Source organism: Pterocnemia pennata, mitochondrion, assembly GCF_028389875.1.
Source record: "Pterocnemia pennata mitochondrion, complete genome".
Taxonomy (NCBI): domain Eukaryota; kingdom Metazoa; phylum Chordata; class Aves; order Rheiformes; family Rheidae; genus Rhea; species Rhea pennata.
The window spans coordinates 1-16,749 of NC_002783.2; the positions used below are offsets into that span (position 1 = coordinate 1).

General features: G+C 47.2%; 13 protein-coding genes across 13 annotated transcripts, besides 25 other annotated features; 12 read left to right on the forward strand and 1 right to left on the reverse strand. All coding sequences in view use genetic code 2, as the record gives it.

Annotated features, from left to right (window-relative positions):
* Nucleotides 1-68, forward strand: a tRNA (tRNA-Phe).
* Nucleotides 69-1,032, forward strand: an rRNA (12S ribosomal RNA).
* Nucleotides 1,033-1,104, forward strand: a tRNA (tRNA-Val).
* Nucleotides 1,105-2,689, forward strand: an rRNA (16S ribosomal RNA).
* Nucleotides 2,690-2,763, forward strand: a tRNA (tRNA-Leu).
* Nucleotides 2,764-2,773: 10 nt separating this feature from the next.
* Nucleotides 2,774-3,748, forward strand: ND1 (NADH dehydrogenase subunit 1). Its single transcript has one exon. The coding sequence runs from the start codon at nt 2,774-2,776 to the stop codon at nt 3,746-3,748; it is 975 nt and encodes a 324-aa protein (NP_115415.1).
* An 8-nt stretch (nt 3,749-3,756) lies between these two features.
* Nucleotides 3,757-3,827, forward strand: a tRNA (tRNA-Ile).
* A 13-nt stretch (nt 3,828-3,840) lies between these two features.
* Nucleotides 3,841-3,911, reverse strand: a tRNA (tRNA-Gln).
* Nucleotides 3,911-3,979, forward strand: a tRNA (tRNA-Met).
* On the forward strand, nt 3,980-5,020 carry ND2 (NADH dehydrogenase subunit 2). Its single transcript has one exon. It carries the CDS (start codon nt 3,980-3,982, stop codon nt 5,018-5,020), a length of 1,041 nt encoding a protein of 346 aa, NP_115416.1.
* Nucleotides 5,019-5,089, forward strand: a tRNA (tRNA-Trp).
* A 1-nt stretch (nt 5,090) lies between these two features.
* Nucleotides 5,091-5,159, reverse strand: a tRNA (tRNA-Ala).
* A 2-nt stretch (nt 5,160-5,161) lies between these two features.
* Nucleotides 5,162-5,234, reverse strand: a tRNA (tRNA-Asn).
* A 3-nt stretch (nt 5,235-5,237) lies between these two features.
* Nucleotides 5,238-5,304, reverse strand: a tRNA (tRNA-Cys).
* Nucleotides 5,304-5,374, reverse strand: a tRNA (tRNA-Tyr).
* A 1-nt stretch (nt 5,375) lies between these two features.
* On the forward strand, nt 5,376-6,926 carry COX1 (cytochrome c oxidase subunit I). The gene has a single exon. The coding sequence runs from the start codon at nt 5,376-5,378 to the stop codon at nt 6,924-6,926; it is 1,551 nt and encodes a 516-aa protein (NP_115417.1).
* Nucleotides 6,918-6,990, reverse strand: a tRNA (tRNA-Ser).
* A 2-nt stretch (nt 6,991-6,992) lies between these two features.
* Nucleotides 6,993-7,062, forward strand: a tRNA (tRNA-Asp).
* A 1-nt stretch (nt 7,063) lies between these two features.
* On the forward strand, nt 7,064-7,759 carry COX2 (cytochrome c oxidase subunit II). The gene has a single exon. It carries the CDS (start codon nt 7,064-7,066, stop codon nt 7,757-7,759), a length of 696 nt encoding a protein of 231 aa, NP_115418.1.
* Nucleotides 7,752-7,819, forward strand: a tRNA (tRNA-Lys).
* Nucleotide 7,820: 1 nt separating this feature from the next.
* On the forward strand, nt 7,821-7,988 carry ATP8 (ATP synthase F0 subunit 8). The gene has a single exon. It carries the CDS (start codon nt 7,821-7,823, stop codon nt 7,986-7,988), a length of 168 nt encoding a protein of 55 aa, NP_115419.1.
* Nucleotides 7,979-8,662, forward strand: ATP6 (ATP synthase F0 subunit 6). The gene has a single exon. The coding sequence runs from the start codon at nt 7,979-7,981 to the stop codon at nt 8,660-8,662; it is 684 nt and encodes a 227-aa protein (NP_115420.1).
* Nucleotides 8,662-9,442, forward strand: COX3 (cytochrome c oxidase subunit III). Its single transcript has one exon. A coding segment is annotated over exon 1 (781 nt).
* A 3-nt stretch (nt 9,443-9,445) lies between these two features.
* Nucleotides 9,446-9,514, forward strand: a tRNA (tRNA-Gly).
* ND3 (NADH dehydrogenase subunit 3) lies at nt 9,515-9,866 on the forward strand. The gene is given in 2 exon segments: nt 9,515-9,687; nt 9,689-9,866. The coding sequence occupies 2 exon segments, from the start codon at nt 9,515-9,517 to the stop codon at nt 9,864-9,866; spliced, it is 351 nt and encodes a 116-aa protein (NP_115422.1).
* Nucleotides 9,867-9,868: 2 nt separating this feature from the next.
* Nucleotides 9,869-9,936, forward strand: a tRNA (tRNA-Arg).
* On the forward strand, nt 9,937-10,233 carry ND4L (NADH dehydrogenase subunit 4L). Its single transcript has one exon. It carries the CDS (start codon nt 9,937-9,939, stop codon nt 10,231-10,233), a length of 297 nt encoding a protein of 98 aa, NP_115423.1.
* On the forward strand, nt 10,227-11,603 carry ND4 (NADH dehydrogenase subunit 4). The gene has a single exon. The coding sequence runs from the start codon at nt 10,227-10,229 to the stop codon at nt 11,601-11,603; it is 1,377 nt and encodes a 458-aa protein (NP_115424.1).
* Nucleotide 11,604: 1 nt separating this feature from the next.
* Nucleotides 11,605-11,674, forward strand: a tRNA (tRNA-His).
* A 1-nt stretch (nt 11,675) lies between these two features.
* Nucleotides 11,676-11,739, forward strand: a tRNA (tRNA-Ser).
* Nucleotides 11,740-11,810, forward strand: a tRNA (tRNA-Leu).
* On the forward strand, nt 11,811-13,628 carry ND5 (NADH dehydrogenase subunit 5). The gene has a single exon. The coding sequence runs from the start codon at nt 11,811-11,813 to the stop codon at nt 13,626-13,628; it is 1,818 nt and encodes a 605-aa protein (NP_115425.1).
* A 12-nt stretch (nt 13,629-13,640) lies between these two features.
* CYTB (cytochrome b) lies at nt 13,641-14,780 on the forward strand. Its single transcript has one exon. The coding sequence runs from the start codon at nt 13,641-13,643 to the stop codon at nt 14,778-14,780; it is 1,140 nt and encodes a 379-aa protein (NP_115426.1).
* Nucleotides 14,781-14,785: 5 nt separating this feature from the next.
* Nucleotides 14,786-14,855, forward strand: a tRNA (tRNA-Thr).
* A 9-nt stretch (nt 14,856-14,864) lies between these two features.
* Nucleotides 14,865-14,934, reverse strand: a tRNA (tRNA-Pro).
* Nucleotides 14,935-14,948: 14 nt separating this feature from the next.
* Nucleotides 14,949-15,473, reverse strand: ND6 (NADH dehydrogenase subunit 6). Its single transcript has one exon. It carries the CDS (start codon nt 15,471-15,473, stop codon nt 14,949-14,951), a length of 525 nt encoding a protein of 174 aa, NP_115427.1.
* Nucleotides 15,474-15,476: 3 nt separating this feature from the next.
* Nucleotides 15,477-15,545, reverse strand: a tRNA (tRNA-Glu).
* Nucleotides 15,546-16,749: a sequence feature (control region).

Genomic DNA, 16,749 nt, shown 5'->3' on the forward strand with positions numbered 1-16,749 from the left:
GTCCTTATAGCTTAAACCCAAAGCACGGCACTGAAGATGCCGAGATGGTACACCAGCACCTAAGGACAAAAGACTTAGTCCTAACCTTACTGTTAATTTTCGCTAAACATATACATGCAAGTATCCGCGCACCAGTGTAAATGCCCTCAGCGTCTACCCCCGCAGACCTAAGGAGCAGGTATCAGGCGCACTAGATCGTAGCCCAAGACGCCTTGCTCAGCCACACCCCCACGGGTATTCAGCAGTAATTGATATTAAGCAATAAGTGCAAACTTGACTTAGTTATAGCGACCGCCGGGTCGGTAAATCTTGTGCCAGCCACCGCGGTCACACAAGAGACCCGAACTAACAGTAATCGGCGTAAAGTGTGGTAACATGTTATCCAGCTAGCTAAGACCAAAATGCAACTAAGCTGTCATAAGCTAACGATGCACCTAAAACCCCCATAAAGATGGTCTTAGTACCCATGATCAATTTAAGCCCACGAAAGCTAAGGCACAAACTGGGATTAGATACCCCACTATGCTTAGCCCTAAATCCCGATACTTACCCCACCCAAGTATCCGCCCGAGAACTACGAGCACAAACGCTTAAAACTCTAAGGACTTGGCGGTGCCCTAAACCCACCTAGAGGAGCCTGTTCTATAATCGATAACCCACGATACACCCGACCATCTCTTGCCCATGCAGCCTACATACCGCCGTCCCCAGCCCGCCTTAAATGAGAGAACAACAGCAAGCATAATAGCTACCCGCTAGCAAGACAGGTCAAGGTATAGCATATGAGATGGAAGAAATGGGCTACATTTTCTAGTCTAGAACAGCCACGAAAGAGGGCATGAAACACCCTCCGAAGGCGGATTTAGCAGTAAAGTGGGATCAGAAAGCCCACTTTAAGCCGGCCCTAGGGCACGTACATACCGCCCGTCACCCTCCTCACAAGCTACCCTACTAAATAAATAATACTACTATTAGCTAAAGATGAGGCAAGTCGTAACAAGGTAAGTGTACCGGAAGGTGCACTTAGCACACCAAGACGTAGCTATAAGCCCAAAGCATTCAGCTTACGCCTGAAAGATGTCTATCCTTCTAAGACCGTCTTGAAGCCTATCTCTAGCTCAACCACCCCCCTAAACAATTAATTACGCACCTAAACTAAAGCATTCTCCGCACCTAGTATAGGCGATAGAAAAGTAACTTGACGCGATAGAGATCTCAGTACCGTAAGGGAAAGATGAAATAGCAGTGAAAAATCGACAAAGCAGAAAACAGCAAAGATCAGCCCTTGTACCTTTTGCATCATGATTTAGCAAGAAAACCCAAGCATAACGACTTTAAGCTTGCCCCCCCGAAACCCAAGCGAGCTACTTACGAGCAGCTTCCATTGGAGCAAACCCGTCTCTGTGGCAAAAGAGTGGGAAGACTTGTTAGTAGAGGTGAAAAGCCAACCGAGCTGGGTGATAGCTGGTTGCCTGTGAAATGAATCTTAGTTCACCCCTAATCTCTCCCCTAAAGATACACAATCTACCTCCATCTGAGGAAAAATTAGGAGCTATTTAAAGGAGGTACAGCTCCTTTAAAAAAGAACACAGTCTCCACGAGAGGGTAAACTATTCCCCACCTCACATGTGGGCCTTCAAGCAGCCATCAACAAAGAGTGCGTCAAAGCTCTCAACCCCAAAGATCCAAAAACATCGTGACCCCCTCACCCTTAACAGGCCAACCTATGAATATAGGAGTATCAATGCTAGAATGAGTAATTGGAAGCCCCTTCTCTTAAGCGCCAGCTTACATTATACATTATTAACAGACTCCCTCATACCGCTACCATAACAAGACCCGATATTATAATGCCCTGTTAACCCGACTCAGGAGCGCTTTCTAGAAAGATTAAAATCTGCAAAAGGAACTAGGCAAATCAAGGGCCCGACTGTTTACCAAAAACATAGCCTTCAGCCAACAACAAGTATTGAAGGTGATGCCTGCCCAGTGACTCACGTTCAACGGCCGCGGTATCCTAACCGTGCAAAGGTAGCGCAATCAATTGTCTCATAAATCGAGACTTGTATGAATGGCTAAACGAGGTCCTAACTGTCTCTTTCAGATAATCAGTGAAATTGATCTTCCTGTGCAAAAGCAGGAATACGAACATAAGACGAGAAGACCCTGTGGAACTTAAAAATCAAGGGCCAACGCACCAATCCACCCACCCCACCGGGCACACTCCTCCGCGACACTGGCCCTCATTTTTCGGTTGGGGCGACCTTGGAGAAAAAAGAATCCTCCAAAAACAAGACCACAAATCTTAACCTAGAGCCACATCTCGAAGTGCAAATAGTACCCAGACCCAATACAATTGATTAATGAACCAAGCTACCCCAGGGATAACAGCGCAATCTCCTTCAAGAGCCCCTATCGACAAGGAGGTTTACGACCTCGATGTTGGATCAGGACATCCTAATGGTGCAGCAGCTATTAAGGGTTCGTTTGTTCAACGATTAATAGTCCTACGTGATCTGAGTTCAGACCGGAGCAATCCAGGTCGGTTTCTATCTATGTGACACTCTTCCTAGTACGAAAGGACCGGAAAAGTAAGGCCAATACCAACCGGCACGCCTTCTCCCTAATTAGTGAAGCCAACTAAACTAAAAAGGGAACTCACCCGACCCCGTACCCTAGAAAAGGGTTAGCTAGAGTGGCAGAGCTTGGTAAATGCAAAAGGCTTAAGCCCTTTACCCAGAGGTTCAAGTCCTCTCCCTAGCTTTAGTCAACAATGTGACTCACCACATTAAACTATCTTATTATGTCCCTGTCATATGCTATTCCAATCCTAATCGCAGTAGCCTTCCTCACACTGGTCGAACGAAAAGTCCTAAGCTACATACAAGCCCGAAAAGGGCCTAACATCGTAGGCCCATTCGGGCTCTTACAGCCCGTAGCAGACGGGATTAAGCTATTTATTAAAGAGCCAATTCGCCCTACAACTTCCTCACCCCTCCTATTTATTATAACCCCTATTCTGGCTCTATTACTAGCCATCACCATCTGAATCCCCCTCCCCCTCCCCTTCTCCCTCACCGATTTAAATCTTGGACTGCTATTTCTACTGTCTATATCTAGCCTGGCAGTTTACTCAATCCTATGATCAGGCTGAGCCTCAAACTCAAAGTACGCTCTCATTGGAGCCCTACGAGCAGTAGCTCAAACCATCTCATATGAAGTAACACTGGCAATCATCCTCCTATCTGTAATTGTCCTAAGCGGGAACTACACACTTAGCACTCTCGCAGTCGCTCAGGAGCCCCTCTTCTTGATCTTCGCCACCTGACCCCTAGCAATAATATGATATATCTCCACACTTGCAGAGACAAACCGAGCCCCCTTTGACTTAACTGAGGGGGAGTCAGAACTTGTCTCAGGATTTAACGTAGAATACGCCGCCGGCCCTTTCGCCCTATTCTTCCTAGCCGAGTACGCTAACATTATACTAATGAACATATTAACCACTATCCTATTCCTTAACCCCAGCTCCCTTAACCTCCCACCCGAGCTATTTCCCCTAGCCCTGGCCACTAATACCCTTATGCTGTCCTCGGGGTTTCTATGAATCCGAGCCTCCTACCCACGCTTTCGCTACGACCAACTAATACACCTCCTATGAAAAAACTTCTTACCCCTGACGCTAGCCCTATGCCTGTGACACGCTAGCATACCCATCTCCTATGCTGGCCTCCCCCCTTACCTAAGGAAACCTAAGGAAATGTGCCTGAACTAAAGGGTCACTATGATAAAGTGAACATGGAGGTCTACCAACCCTCTCATTTCCTAACCCTAAAACACTTAGAAAAGTAGGAATCGAACCTACACAAAAGAGATCAAAACTCCTCATACTTCCTCTATATTATTTTCTAGTAAGGTCAGCTAATCAAGCTATCGGGCCCATACCCCGAAAATGATGGCTTAACCCCTTCCCTTGCTAATGAACCCACACGCCAAACTGATCACTCTTCTCAGCCTTATCCTGGGCACAACAATCACTATCTCAAGCAACCATTGAGTGCTAGCCTGAACGGGCTTAGAAATTAATACCCTCGCAATTATTCCCCTCATCGCCAAATCTCACCACCCCCGAGCCGTAGAGGCCTCCATCAAGTACTTCCTAGTCCAGGCCTCTGCCTCAGCCCTAGTCCTGTTCTCAAGCATGACCAATGCTTGAGCCACAGGTCAATGAGACCTCACCCAACTAACCCAACCAACCTCCTGCCTCCTGCTGACAGCGGCCATTGCCATGAAATTAGGTCTAGCCCCCTTCCATTTCTGATTCCCAGAAGTCCTTCAAGGGTCTTCCCTAACCACCGCCCTCTTACTATCCACAGTAATAAAACTTCCCCCACTAACCATCCTCTTCATAACCTCACCCTCATTAAACCCCTCAGTACTGACTACTCTAGCCCTCATTTCAGCTGCGCTAGGTGGATGAATGGGCCTAAATCAAACACAAACCCGCAAAATCCTAGCCTTCTCATCTATCTCTCACATAGGTTGAATAACCGCAGTCATCGCCTACGACCCAAAACTAACAATCCTAACCTTCTATCTCTATATCTTCATAACAACAGCAGTCTTCCTATCCCTCCACACCACTAAAACCCTAAAATTATCCACAATAATAACATCTTGAACAAAAACCCCCGTTCTTAATGCCACCCTAATACTAGCCCTCCTATCTCTAGCCGGACTACCTCCACTCACAGGATTTGCACCCAAATGACTTATCCTACAAGAACTAACCAAACAACAAATAACACCAACAGCAACTATCATTGCCATGCTATCCCTATTAGGTCTTTTCTTCTACCTACGCCTCGCATACTACGCAACAATTACCCTACCCCCCAACTCTGCCAACCACATGAAACAATGACGAATTAACAAACCCTCTACCACTCCCACTGCCATCTTCGCAGCCCTCTCAGCCACCCTGCTGCCTATCTCCCCAATAATCCTTGCCTCCATTTAGAAACTTAGGATAACTATAAACCAAGGGCCTTCAAAGCCCTAAATAAGAGTTAAAGCCTCTTAGTTTCTGCTAAGACCAACAGGATATTAACCTGTATCTCCCGAATGCAAATCAGGTGCTTTAATTAAGCTAAGGCCTTCACTAGACAGATGGGCCTCGATCCCATAATAATCTAGTTAACAGCTAAATGCCCTATCCAACAGGCTTCTGTCTAATAAGACTCCGGCACATATCCAATGCGCATCGATGAGCTTGCAACTCAACATGAACTTCACTACGGAGTCGATAAGAAGAGGAATTAAACCTCTGTAAAAAGGACTACAGCCTAACGCTTAACCACTCAGCCATCTTACCTGTGACCTTCATTACCCGATGACTTTTCTCAACCAATCACAAAGATATTGGTACACTGTACCTCATCTTCGGCGCATGAGCAGGCATAGTAGGCACCGCCCTCAGCCTACTCATTCGTGCGGAACTTGGCCAACCAGGGACCCTACTAGGAGACGACCAAATCTACAATGTTATTGTCACTGCCCACGCTTTCGTCATAATCTTCTTTATAGTAATACCTGTAATGATCGGGGGCTTCGGAAACTGGCTAGTCCCTCTTATAATCGGCGCCCCAGACATAGCTTTCCCCCGAATAAACAACATAAGCTTCTGACTTCTCCCTCCCTCATTTCTTCTCCTACTCGCATCATCTACCATCGAAGCAGGAGCCGGGACAGGATGAACTGTCTACCCCCCATTAGCTGGCAACCTCGCCCATGCTGGTGCCTCCGTGGACCTAGCCATCTTCTCTCTTCATCTGGCAGGGGTCTCCTCTATCCTAGGAGCTATCAACTTCATCACTACTGCAATCAACATAAAACCCCCAGCCCTCTCACAATATCAAACACCCTTATTTGTATGATCCGTTCTAATCACAGCCATCCTACTACTCCTATCTCTTCCAGTCCTCGCTGCCGGTATCACTATGCTTCTCACAGACCGAAACCTTAACACCACATTCTTTGACCCCGCAGGAGGGGGAGACCCAGTTCTATACCAACACCTATTCTGATTCTTTGGGCACCCCGAAGTCTATATCCTAATCCTTCCAGGTTTCGGAATAATCTCTCACGTAGTAACCTACTATGCGGGTAAAAAAGAACCATTCGGCTACATAGGAATAGTCTGAGCAATGCTTTCAATCGGCTTTTTAGGATTTATCGTATGGGCCCACCACATATTTACCGTAGGAATAGACGTAGACACCCGAGCCTACTTCACATCCGCCACTATAATCATTGCTATCCCAACTGGCATTAAAGTATTCAGCTGACTAGCTACCCTGCATGGAGGAACAATTAAATGAGACCCGCCCATCCTATGAGCCCTAGGCTTTATCTTCCTATTTACCATCGGAGGCCTAACGGGCATTGTCCTAGCAAACTCCTCCTTAGACATTGCCCTTCACGACACCTACTATGTAGTAGCTCACTTCCACTATGTCCTCTCCATAGGTGCCGTCTTTGCCATCCTGGCAGGCTTTACACACTGATTCCCCCTATTCACCGGCTACACCCTTCACCCCACATGAGCTAAAGCCCACTTTGGGGTCATATTTACGGGGGTTAATCTAACCTTCTTCCCTCAGCACTTCCTAGGCCTAGCTGGAATGCCACGACGGTACTCTGACTACCCAGATGCATACACACTATGAAACACAATATCCTCCATCGGCTCTCTAATCTCCATAACCGCCGTAATCATGCTAATATTTATCATCTGAGAAGCATTCTCCTCAAAACGAAAAGTCCTCCAACCCGAACTGATTGCCACCAACATCGAATGAATTCACGGCTGCCCTCCTCCACATCACACCTTTGAAGAACCAGCCTACGTCCAAGTCCAAGAAAGGAAGGAATCGAACCTCCACGCACTGGTTTCAAGCCAGCTGCACTAACCACTTATGCTTCTTTCTTATGAGACGTTAGTAAACACATTACATGGTCTTGTCAAGGCCAAATCACAGGTTATAAACCCTGTACATCTCATGTGGCCAACCCATCTCAATTCGGATTCCAAGACGCATCATCCCCAATCATGGAAGAACTAGTCGAATTCCATGACCACGCCCTTATAGTTGCCCTAGCAATCTGCAGCTTAGTCCTCTACCTACTCTCTCTTATACTGATAGAAAAACTGTCTTCAAACACAGTCGACGCACAAGAAGTAGAATTGATCTGAACAATCTTACCAGCCATTGTCCTTATTCTGCTTGCCCTCCCATCCCTACAAATTCTTTATATGATAGATGAGATCGACGAGCCCGACCTGACCCTAAAAGCCATCGGCCATCAATGATACTGATCCTACGAGTATACAGACTTTAAAGATCTTGCATTCGACTCCTACATAATCCCTACTACAGAACTACCATCGGGACACTTCCGCCTACTAGAAGTAGACCACCGTGTTGTTGTCCCAATAGAATCCCCCATCCGGGTCATCGTCACCGCTGGTGACGTCCTCCACTCATGAGCAGTCCCAACCCTAGGTGTAAAAACCGACGCAATCCCCGGACGATTAAATCAAACCTCATTCATCACCACCCGACCCGGAATTTTCTACGGCCAATGCTCAGAAATTTGTGGGGCAAACCATAGCTACATGCCTATCGTAGTTGAATCAACCCCTCTCGCACACTTCGAGAGTTGATCCTCACTTTTATCCTCCTCCTCATCATTAAGAAGCTATGTAACAGCACTAGCCTTTTAAGCTAGAGAAAGAGGAATATCCCCTCCTTAATGTTATGCCCCAGCTCAACCCAAACCCATGATTCTTCACCATAATCATATCCTGAACGATCTTCCTACTGCTCATCCAACCAAAACTCCTGTCATTCACCCACATAAACCTCCCGTCCAATAAAACCTTATCTACCCCTAACCCAACCCCCTGAACCTGACCATGAACCTAAGCTTCTTTGACCAATTCGCCAGCCCCCAACTACTAGGCATCCCCTTAATCCTTCTCTCAATACTATTCCCCACCTTACTGCTCCCATCCCCAGGCAACCGCTGAGTTACCAATCGCCTCTCCACCCTTCAATCATGGTTCCTTCAATTAGTCACAAAGCAATTAATAATGCCCCTAAACAAAACAGGCCATAAATGGGCACTCACCCTCTCATCCCTAATAATCCTACTCCTACTAATTAACCTTCTAGGCTTACTACCTTACACATTCACCCCAACTACCCAACTCTCCATGAACATAGCACTAGCCTTCCCTCTCTGACTAGCAACTCTCCTCACGGGCTTACGAAACCAACCATCCATCTCCCTAGGACACCTTCTGCCAGAAGGGACCCCCACACCTCTCATCCCCGCCCTGATCCTCATCGAAACAACAAGCCTGCTCATCCGTCCCCTAGCCTTAGGCGTCCGCCTTACAGCCAACCTTACAGCAGGCCACCTCCTAATTCAACTCATCTCTACCGCTACCCTAGCCCTCCTCCCCATCCTTCCCTCCATCTCCATCCTAACAGCAACCATTCTACTCCTACTGACAATCCTAGAAGTAGCAGTAGCCATAATTCAGGCCTACGTATTCGTACTCCTACTAAGCCTCTACTTACAAGGAAACATCTAATGGCACACCAAGCTCACTCCTATCACTTAGTAGACCCCAGCCCATGACCAATTTTTGGCGCTGCTGCCGCTCTTCTAACGACCTCCGGACTAATCATATGATTCCACTACAGCTCGATGCATCTCCTAACCCTAGGCCTACTATCCATACTATTAGTAATACTACAATGATGACGAGATATTGTACGAGAAAGCACCTTCCAAGGACACCACACTCCCACAGTCCAAAAAGGCCTACGATACGGGATAATCCTATTCATCACATCCGAAGCATTCTTCTTCCTAGGTTTCTTCTGAGCCTTCTTTCACTCAAGCTTAGCCCCTACCCCCGAACTAGGCGGACTATGACCCCCTACAGGAATCAAGCCCCTCAATCCCCTAGAAGTACCCCTCCTTAATACCGCAATCCTCCTCGCCTCCGGAGTCACCGTAACATGAGCCCACCACAGCATCACTGAAGGAAACCGAAAGCAGGCGATCCACGCACTATCCCTAACAATCCTACTAGGCTTCTACTTCACTGCCCTCCAAGCTATAGAATACCACGAAGCTTCATTCTCAATTGCCGATGGCGTCTATGGTTCTACATTCTTTGTAGCCACAGGGTTCCATGGACTGCACGTTATCATCGGATCCTCCTTCCTCACCGTCTGCCTTCTACGACTTATTAAATTCCACTTCACATCAGGACACCACTTTGGATTTGAAGCAGCAGCCTGATACTGACACTTCGTAGACGTCATCTGATTATTCCTCTACATAACCATCTACTGATGAGGATCATGCTCTTCTAGTATACTCATTACAATTGACTTCCAATCTCTAAAATCTGGTGCAACCCCAGAGAAGAGCAATAAACATAGTCTCATTCATACTTCTCCTCTCCCTCGCACTAAGTACCATCCTTACAACATTAAACTTCTGATTAGCCCAAACAAACCCTGACGCAGAAAAACTCTCCCCCTACGAATGTGGCTTTGACCCTCTAGGTTCTGCTCGACTCCCCTTTTCAATTCGATTCTTCCTCAGTAGCCATCCTATTTCTCCTTTTTGACCTAGAAATCGCCCTACTTCTCCCACTCCCATGAGCAATTCAGCTCCCCTACCCCTTACTGACCCTTCTATGAACCTCTATCCTCCTCGCCCTACTTACACTAGGCCTAATCTACGAATGAGCCCAAGGAGGCCTAGAGTGAGCAGAATAACCAGAAAGTTAGTCTAATTAAGACAGCTGATTTCGGCTCAGCAGATTATAGAAAACACTATAACTTTCTTATGTCCCTACTACACTTAAGCTTTTACTCAGCATTCGCCCTGAGCAGCCTAGGTTTAGCCTTCCATCGAACCCACTTCATCTCGGCCCTGCTCTGTCTAGAGGGCATAATACTTGCCCTATACATCGCCCTCTCAACCTGACCTATCCAAACCCACACTCCTTCATTCACCCTGGTCCCTATCCTCATACTAGCCTTCTCCGCTTGCGAAGCAGGCATAGGCCTAGCCATACTAGTAGCGTCTACTCGAACCCACGGCTCCGACCACCTCCACAACCTCAACCTTCTACAATGCTAAAAATTATTATCCCAACAATCATACTCCTCCCCATAACCCTCCTCTCACCCCCCAACTTCCTATGAACAAACACTACCGCCTACAGCCTCCTAATTGCCGCCATCAGCCTGCAATGGCTCCACCCGACATACTTCCCCCATAAAAACCTCTCCGTATGGGCAGGCATTGACCAAATTTCAGCCCCCCTTCTAGTTCTATCCTGCTGACTACTTCCTCTCATACTCATAGCCAGCCAAAACCACCTACAACAAGAACCCCTAACACGAAAACGCATCTTTATCGCCACTCTAATCACAATCCAACCTTTTATCCTCCTAGCTTTCTCAGCCACCGAACTAATCCTATTCTACATCTCATTCGAAGCAACCCTTATCCCCACCTTAATCCTAATCACCCGATGAGGAAACCAACCGGAACGACTCAGTGCTGGCATTTACCTCCTATTCTACACTCTAATCAGCTCCCTCCCACTCCTCACCACTCTCCTATATCTTCACGCGCAAACTGGCACCTTACACCTCCCCACCCTAGAACTAACTCAACCCCCACTGTCATACTCATGAACTAGCACCCTATCCGGGCTAGCCCTCCTAATAACATTCATAGTAAAAGCGCCCCTATATGGCCTCCACCTCTGGCTGCCCAAAGCTCACGTAGAGGCTCCCATTGCAGGCTCCATACTCCTAGCTGCCCTCTTACTAAAACTAGGCGGGTACGGTATTATGCGCATCACCCTACTAACCGGCCCCCTCACAAGTCACCTGTGCTACCCCTTCTTGACCTTTGCCCTATGAGGCGCACTAATAACCAGCTCAATCTGCCTCCGCCAAACCGACCTAAAGTCACTTATCGCCTACTCCTCCGTAAGCCACATAGGCCTAGTTATCGCGGCCTGCATAATCCAAACTGACTGAGCATTCTCAGGGGCCATAATCCTCATAATCGCACACGGCTTGACCTCCTCCATGCTATTCTGCCTAGCCAACACCAACTACGAACGAACACATAGCCGAATCCTACTCCTAGCACGAGGCATACAACCCCTCCTCCCCCTTATAAGCACATGATGACTACTAGCTAACCTTACAAACATAGCACTCCCGCCCACTACCAACCTAATAGCAGAGCTCACAATCATAATCGCACTCTTCAACTGGTCTCCGTTCACCATTATCCTGACCGGCCTTGCAACACTTCTTACCGCCTCATACACCCTCTTCATACTCCTAACAACCCAACGTGGACCACTACCCACCTTCATCTCATCAATCCCAAACTCAAATACACGAGAACACCTACTAATAACCCTACATATTCTCCCCATACTCCTCCTCATACTAAAACCGGAACTTATCACAGGGGCCCTCTAATGCAAATATAGTTTCAACCCAAACATTAGATTGTGATTCTAAAAATAGAAGTTAAAACCTTCTTATCTGCCGAGGGGTGGTTTAACCAGCAAGAACTGCTAATTCCTGCATCTGAGTCTAAACTCTCAGCCCCCTCACTTTTAAAGGATAAGAGTAATCCACTGGTCTTAGGAGCCACTCATCTTGGTGCAACTCCAAGTAAAAGTAATGGAGACTACCCTTCTCCTTAATACCTCCATACTCCTTCTGCTAACAACCCTCCTCACACCTATTGTCTTACCCCTCCTTCTACCCAATTTCCAAAACACACCTTCTACCATTACATCCACCGTTAAAACAGCCTTCTTCCTCAGTCTTCTCCCCATATCCATCTTCATCTACTCCGGTACAGAAACCATCGTCTCCCACTGATACTGAAACTTCACCCCTAACTTCAAAATTCCCCTTAGCTTTAAAATAGACCAGTATTCCATACTGTTCTTCCCCATCGCCCTATTTGTAACCTGATCCATCCTCCAATTCGCCACATGATACATAGCTTCAGAACCCCACATTACCAAATTCTTTACCTACCTCCTAACCTTCCTCATTGCCATACTAACTCTAACGATTGCCAACAACATGTTCATGCTGTTTATTGGCTGAGAAGGCGTAGGAATCATGTCATTTCTCCTCATTGGCTGATGACACGGCCGAGCTGAAGCCAACACAGCCGCCCTCCAAGCCGTAATCTACAACCGTATTGGAGACGTAGGCCTAATCCTCAGCATGGCCTGACTTGCCTCTATCTTAAACACATGAGAAATCCACCAGGTCTCCTACGAAAACCACATCCCAATACTCCCCCTCCTAGGCCTCATCCTAGCAGCGACAGGAAAATCAGCCCAATTCGGCCTACACCCATGGCTACCCGCAGCCATAGAAGGCCCCACACCCGTCTCAGCCTTACTCCACTCGAGCACAATAGTCGTAGCAGGAATCTTCCTACTCATCCGCACTCACCCCCTACTAGCCACGAACCAAACAGCCTTAACCACATGCCTATGTCTAGGCGCCCTATCTACCTTATTCGCTGCCACATGCGCCCTTACCCAAAACGACATCAAAAAGATCATCGCCTTCTCCACATCCAGCCAATTAGGACTAATAATAGTAACCATCGGACTCAACCTCCCCCAACTAGCCTTCCTCCATATCTCAACCCACGCCTTCTTCAAAGCCATACTATTTCTATGTTCCGGCTCAATCATTCACAGCCTCGGCGGGGAGCAGGATATCCGCAAAATAGGCGGACTACAAAAACTGCTCCCAACAACAACTTCCTGCCTTACTATCGGCAACCTAGCCCTCATAGGCACTCCATTCCTCGCCGGCTTCTACTCAAAAGACCTCATTATCGAAAGCCTGAACAATTCCTACTTAAACACCTGAGCCCTATTACTCACCCTCCTAGCCACCTCCTTCACTGCCACCTACAGCCTCCGCATAACCCTCTTCGTCCAAACAGGACACCCTCGAATCCCTCCTGTAACCCCCATCAACGAAAACACCCCAACAGTCACCAACCCTATCTCCCGGCTCGCTCTAGGCAGCATCATGGCCGGCCTTCTCATCACATCCAATATCCTCCCCACTAAAACTCTCCCCATAACCATACCCACCATTACAAAAACAGCTGCTATCCTCGTCACAATCCTCGGCATTCTCCTATCCCTAGAGCTATCAAACATAACACACAACCTCATCCACCCTAAACAGAACATCTGCTCAAACTTCTCCCTAACCCTTGGCTACTTCAACCCCTTAACGCACCGCCTCACTCCTGCGAAATTCCTCTCCAGCGGACAAAAAATCGCCTCCCACTTAATTGACCTCTCCTGATACAAAAAAATAGGACCAGAAGGACTAGCTGACCTCCAACTCATGGCCTCTAAAACCTCCACTCACCTGCACACCGGACTTATCAAAACCTACCTAGGAACATTCGCTTTATCCATCCTCATTCTTCTTTTACTTACCCAATAAACCCCAAACCCAATGGCCCCCAATATCCGAAAATCCCACCCCCTACTAAAAATCATCAACAGCTCCCTAATCGACCTCCCCTCCCCCTCAAACATCTCAGCCTGATGAAACTTCGGCTCCCTTCTAGGAATCTGCCTCATCACTCAAATCCTAACAGGCCTCCTCCTAGCTATACATTACACAGCAGACACCTCACTAGCCTTCTCATCCGTAGCCCACACCTGCCGCAACGTCCAATACGGCTGACTAATTCGCAATCTCCATGCAAACGGCGCATCCTTCTTCTTCATCTGCATCTACCTTCACATCGGCCGAGGATTCTACTACGGCTCATATCTCTATAAGGAGACCTGAAACACCGGAGTCGTTCTCCTACTGACCCTAATAGCAACTGCCTTCGTAGGTTATGTACTACCATGAGGACAGATATCCTTCTGAGGGGCTACAGTCATTACCAACCTATTCTCAGCCATCCCGTACATCGGACAAACCCTGGTAGAATGGGCCTGAGGGGGATTTTCAGTAGACAACCCCACCCTAACTCGATTCTTCGCCCTACACTTCCTTCTCCCCTTCCTAATCGCAGGCATTACTCTCATCCACCTCACCTTCCTACACGAAACCGGATCCAACAACCCCCTAGGAATCGTATCTCACTCCGACAAAATCCCATTCCACCCCTACTTCTCCCTAAAAGATGCCCTAGGGTTCGCTCTCATATTCATCCCACTCCTGACCCTAGCTTTCTTCTCACCTAACCTCTTAGGGGACCCAGAAAACTTCACCCCAGCCAACCCCCTAGTCACACCCCCTCACATCAAGCCAGAATGATACTTCCTATTTGCTTACGCCATCCTACGCTCCATCCCCAACAAGCTAGGAGGCGTCCTTGCCCTAGCGGCCTCCGTTCTAATCCTATTCCTTATCCCTTTTCTCCACAAATCCAAACAACGCTCCATGACATTCCGACCCCTCTCCCAAATCCTATTCTGACTCCTCGTGGCCAACCTACTTATCCTGACATGAATCGGCAGCCAACCTGTAGAACACCCCTTCATCATCATCGGCCAAATAGCCTCCTTCTCATACTTCCTCATCCTTCTAGTCCTATTCCCCGCTATCGGAGCTCTAGAAAATAAAATGCTCTACTAACTAATACTCTAATAGTTTATAAAAAACATTGGTCTTGTAAACCAAAGAGTGAAGGTTGTACCCCTTCTTAGAGTATCCACCCCCTCAGAAAAAGAGGACTTAAACCTCTACCTCCAGCTCCCAAAGCTGATATTCTCTACTAAACTATCTTCTGCCATCACCTAATCCCTAAACAGCCCGAATCGCCCCCCGAGACAACCCCCGTACAAGCTCCAATACCACAAACAGAGTCAACAGCAGCCCCCACCCGGCAATTAAAAACATTCCGGCCCCCCAAGAATAAAATACCGCCACCCCACTAAAATCTATCCGAACCAGTACAGCCCCCTCCGAGTCCACAGTACTGATGCCCCAAAGTTCACTCCCCATTCCCCCTCCCACTACCACTCCCACAAGCATCACCAGTAACAACCCCCCACTATACCCCAAAACTCGCCAGTCCCCCCAAGCCTCAGGAAAAGGGTCGGCGGCCAAAGAAACAGAGTACACAAAAACCACCAATATCCCCCCTAAATAAACTAAAAATAACACTAAAGAAATAAAAGAGACCCCCAAACTCAACAACCACCCACAACCAACAAGCGATCCAACCACTAACCCTAAAAGCCCATAATAAGGAGAAGGGTTGGACGCTACAGCTAGCGCCCCTAAAACAAAACTCAACCCTATAAAAAAGACAAAATACGAAGTCATCATAATTCCTGCTTGGGTACTATCCAAAACCTATGGTCTGAAAAACCATCGTTGTAATTCAACTACAGAAACTACCCCCCCCTACCCCCCCATGTAAAGCATGAGAGTACTATCTATGTATTATTGTACATTCATTTATTATCCACATTTCATAGCTATTAAGCATGTACCAATAACTAATATTGTACTAAACCCATAAGTATGTAGACTGACATACTCTTACTTCCCCCATTATAGCCTAGTACATTCTTCATTTTACTGTACTAAACCCATTACAGAGCTATCCCGTACATGGGACTATGTAAGATTAGCCGGACATGGGACTAAGAGAGCTTAATAGGACTGAGGACATCACTAGCAACCCTGGAACCAACTAGATAGTACCAACTGGAAGTAGTATCCGGTATGCTCCACTCATGTCTGATGGACATCCTTCTCTATTTAATCCTCCACGTACGGGAATGTGATCCCTGGTATCAGATGGATTTCTTGGTCGTGCACATCACGAGAAATCAGCAACCCGCTGCATAGAATATCCGGTATGCTCTAGCTTCAGGATCATTCTTTCCCCCTACCCCGGTCCATAACTTGGACACTTGGTGCCTCTGGTTCCTACTTCAGGGCCATTTCTCGGTAGTTCCCCAGAGCCTAAAGGCCTGGTCTTCACGAGACATCTGGTATTGTTATATGTCACCATCTCACCCTTAATCGCGACATCCATATACGCCTTCTCTCATTTGGTTCCCTTTTTTTTTTGGGGGATCTTCAGGGTACCCCTGGTAACGCGCGCCCGCGCGTCAAAAGACACACAATCTAGGTCTGGACATCAATGGTCCTCGGTTATCGTCTCTCCCGCCAAGCTAATTAATGAGACGGTTGAGGTATATCTTAGTCGCATTCGGACTCTGATGCACTTGCATCAACATTAGATTTTGGGACTTCCACCGCCTATTAAGGGGTGATTATCTAGTGAATGCTTGCTGGACATAATCACTCTTGATTCCACTTCCTCTTGTTTTCAACTATACCCGCTTCCATCACCCACGTTTATATCTATTCGATTCTTAAATTACCCGTCCCCAATACTGGGGTTACATTAAAAATTTCTCCACAGTATAAAGACATTAGCCGAACCTCCTTTAAACCTACTATTTCCCCCAGCGACAAACAAACAAACAAACAAACAAACAAACAAACAAACAAACAAACAAACAAACAAACAAACAAACAAACAAACAAACAAACAAACAAACAAACAAACAAACACTATCCACTC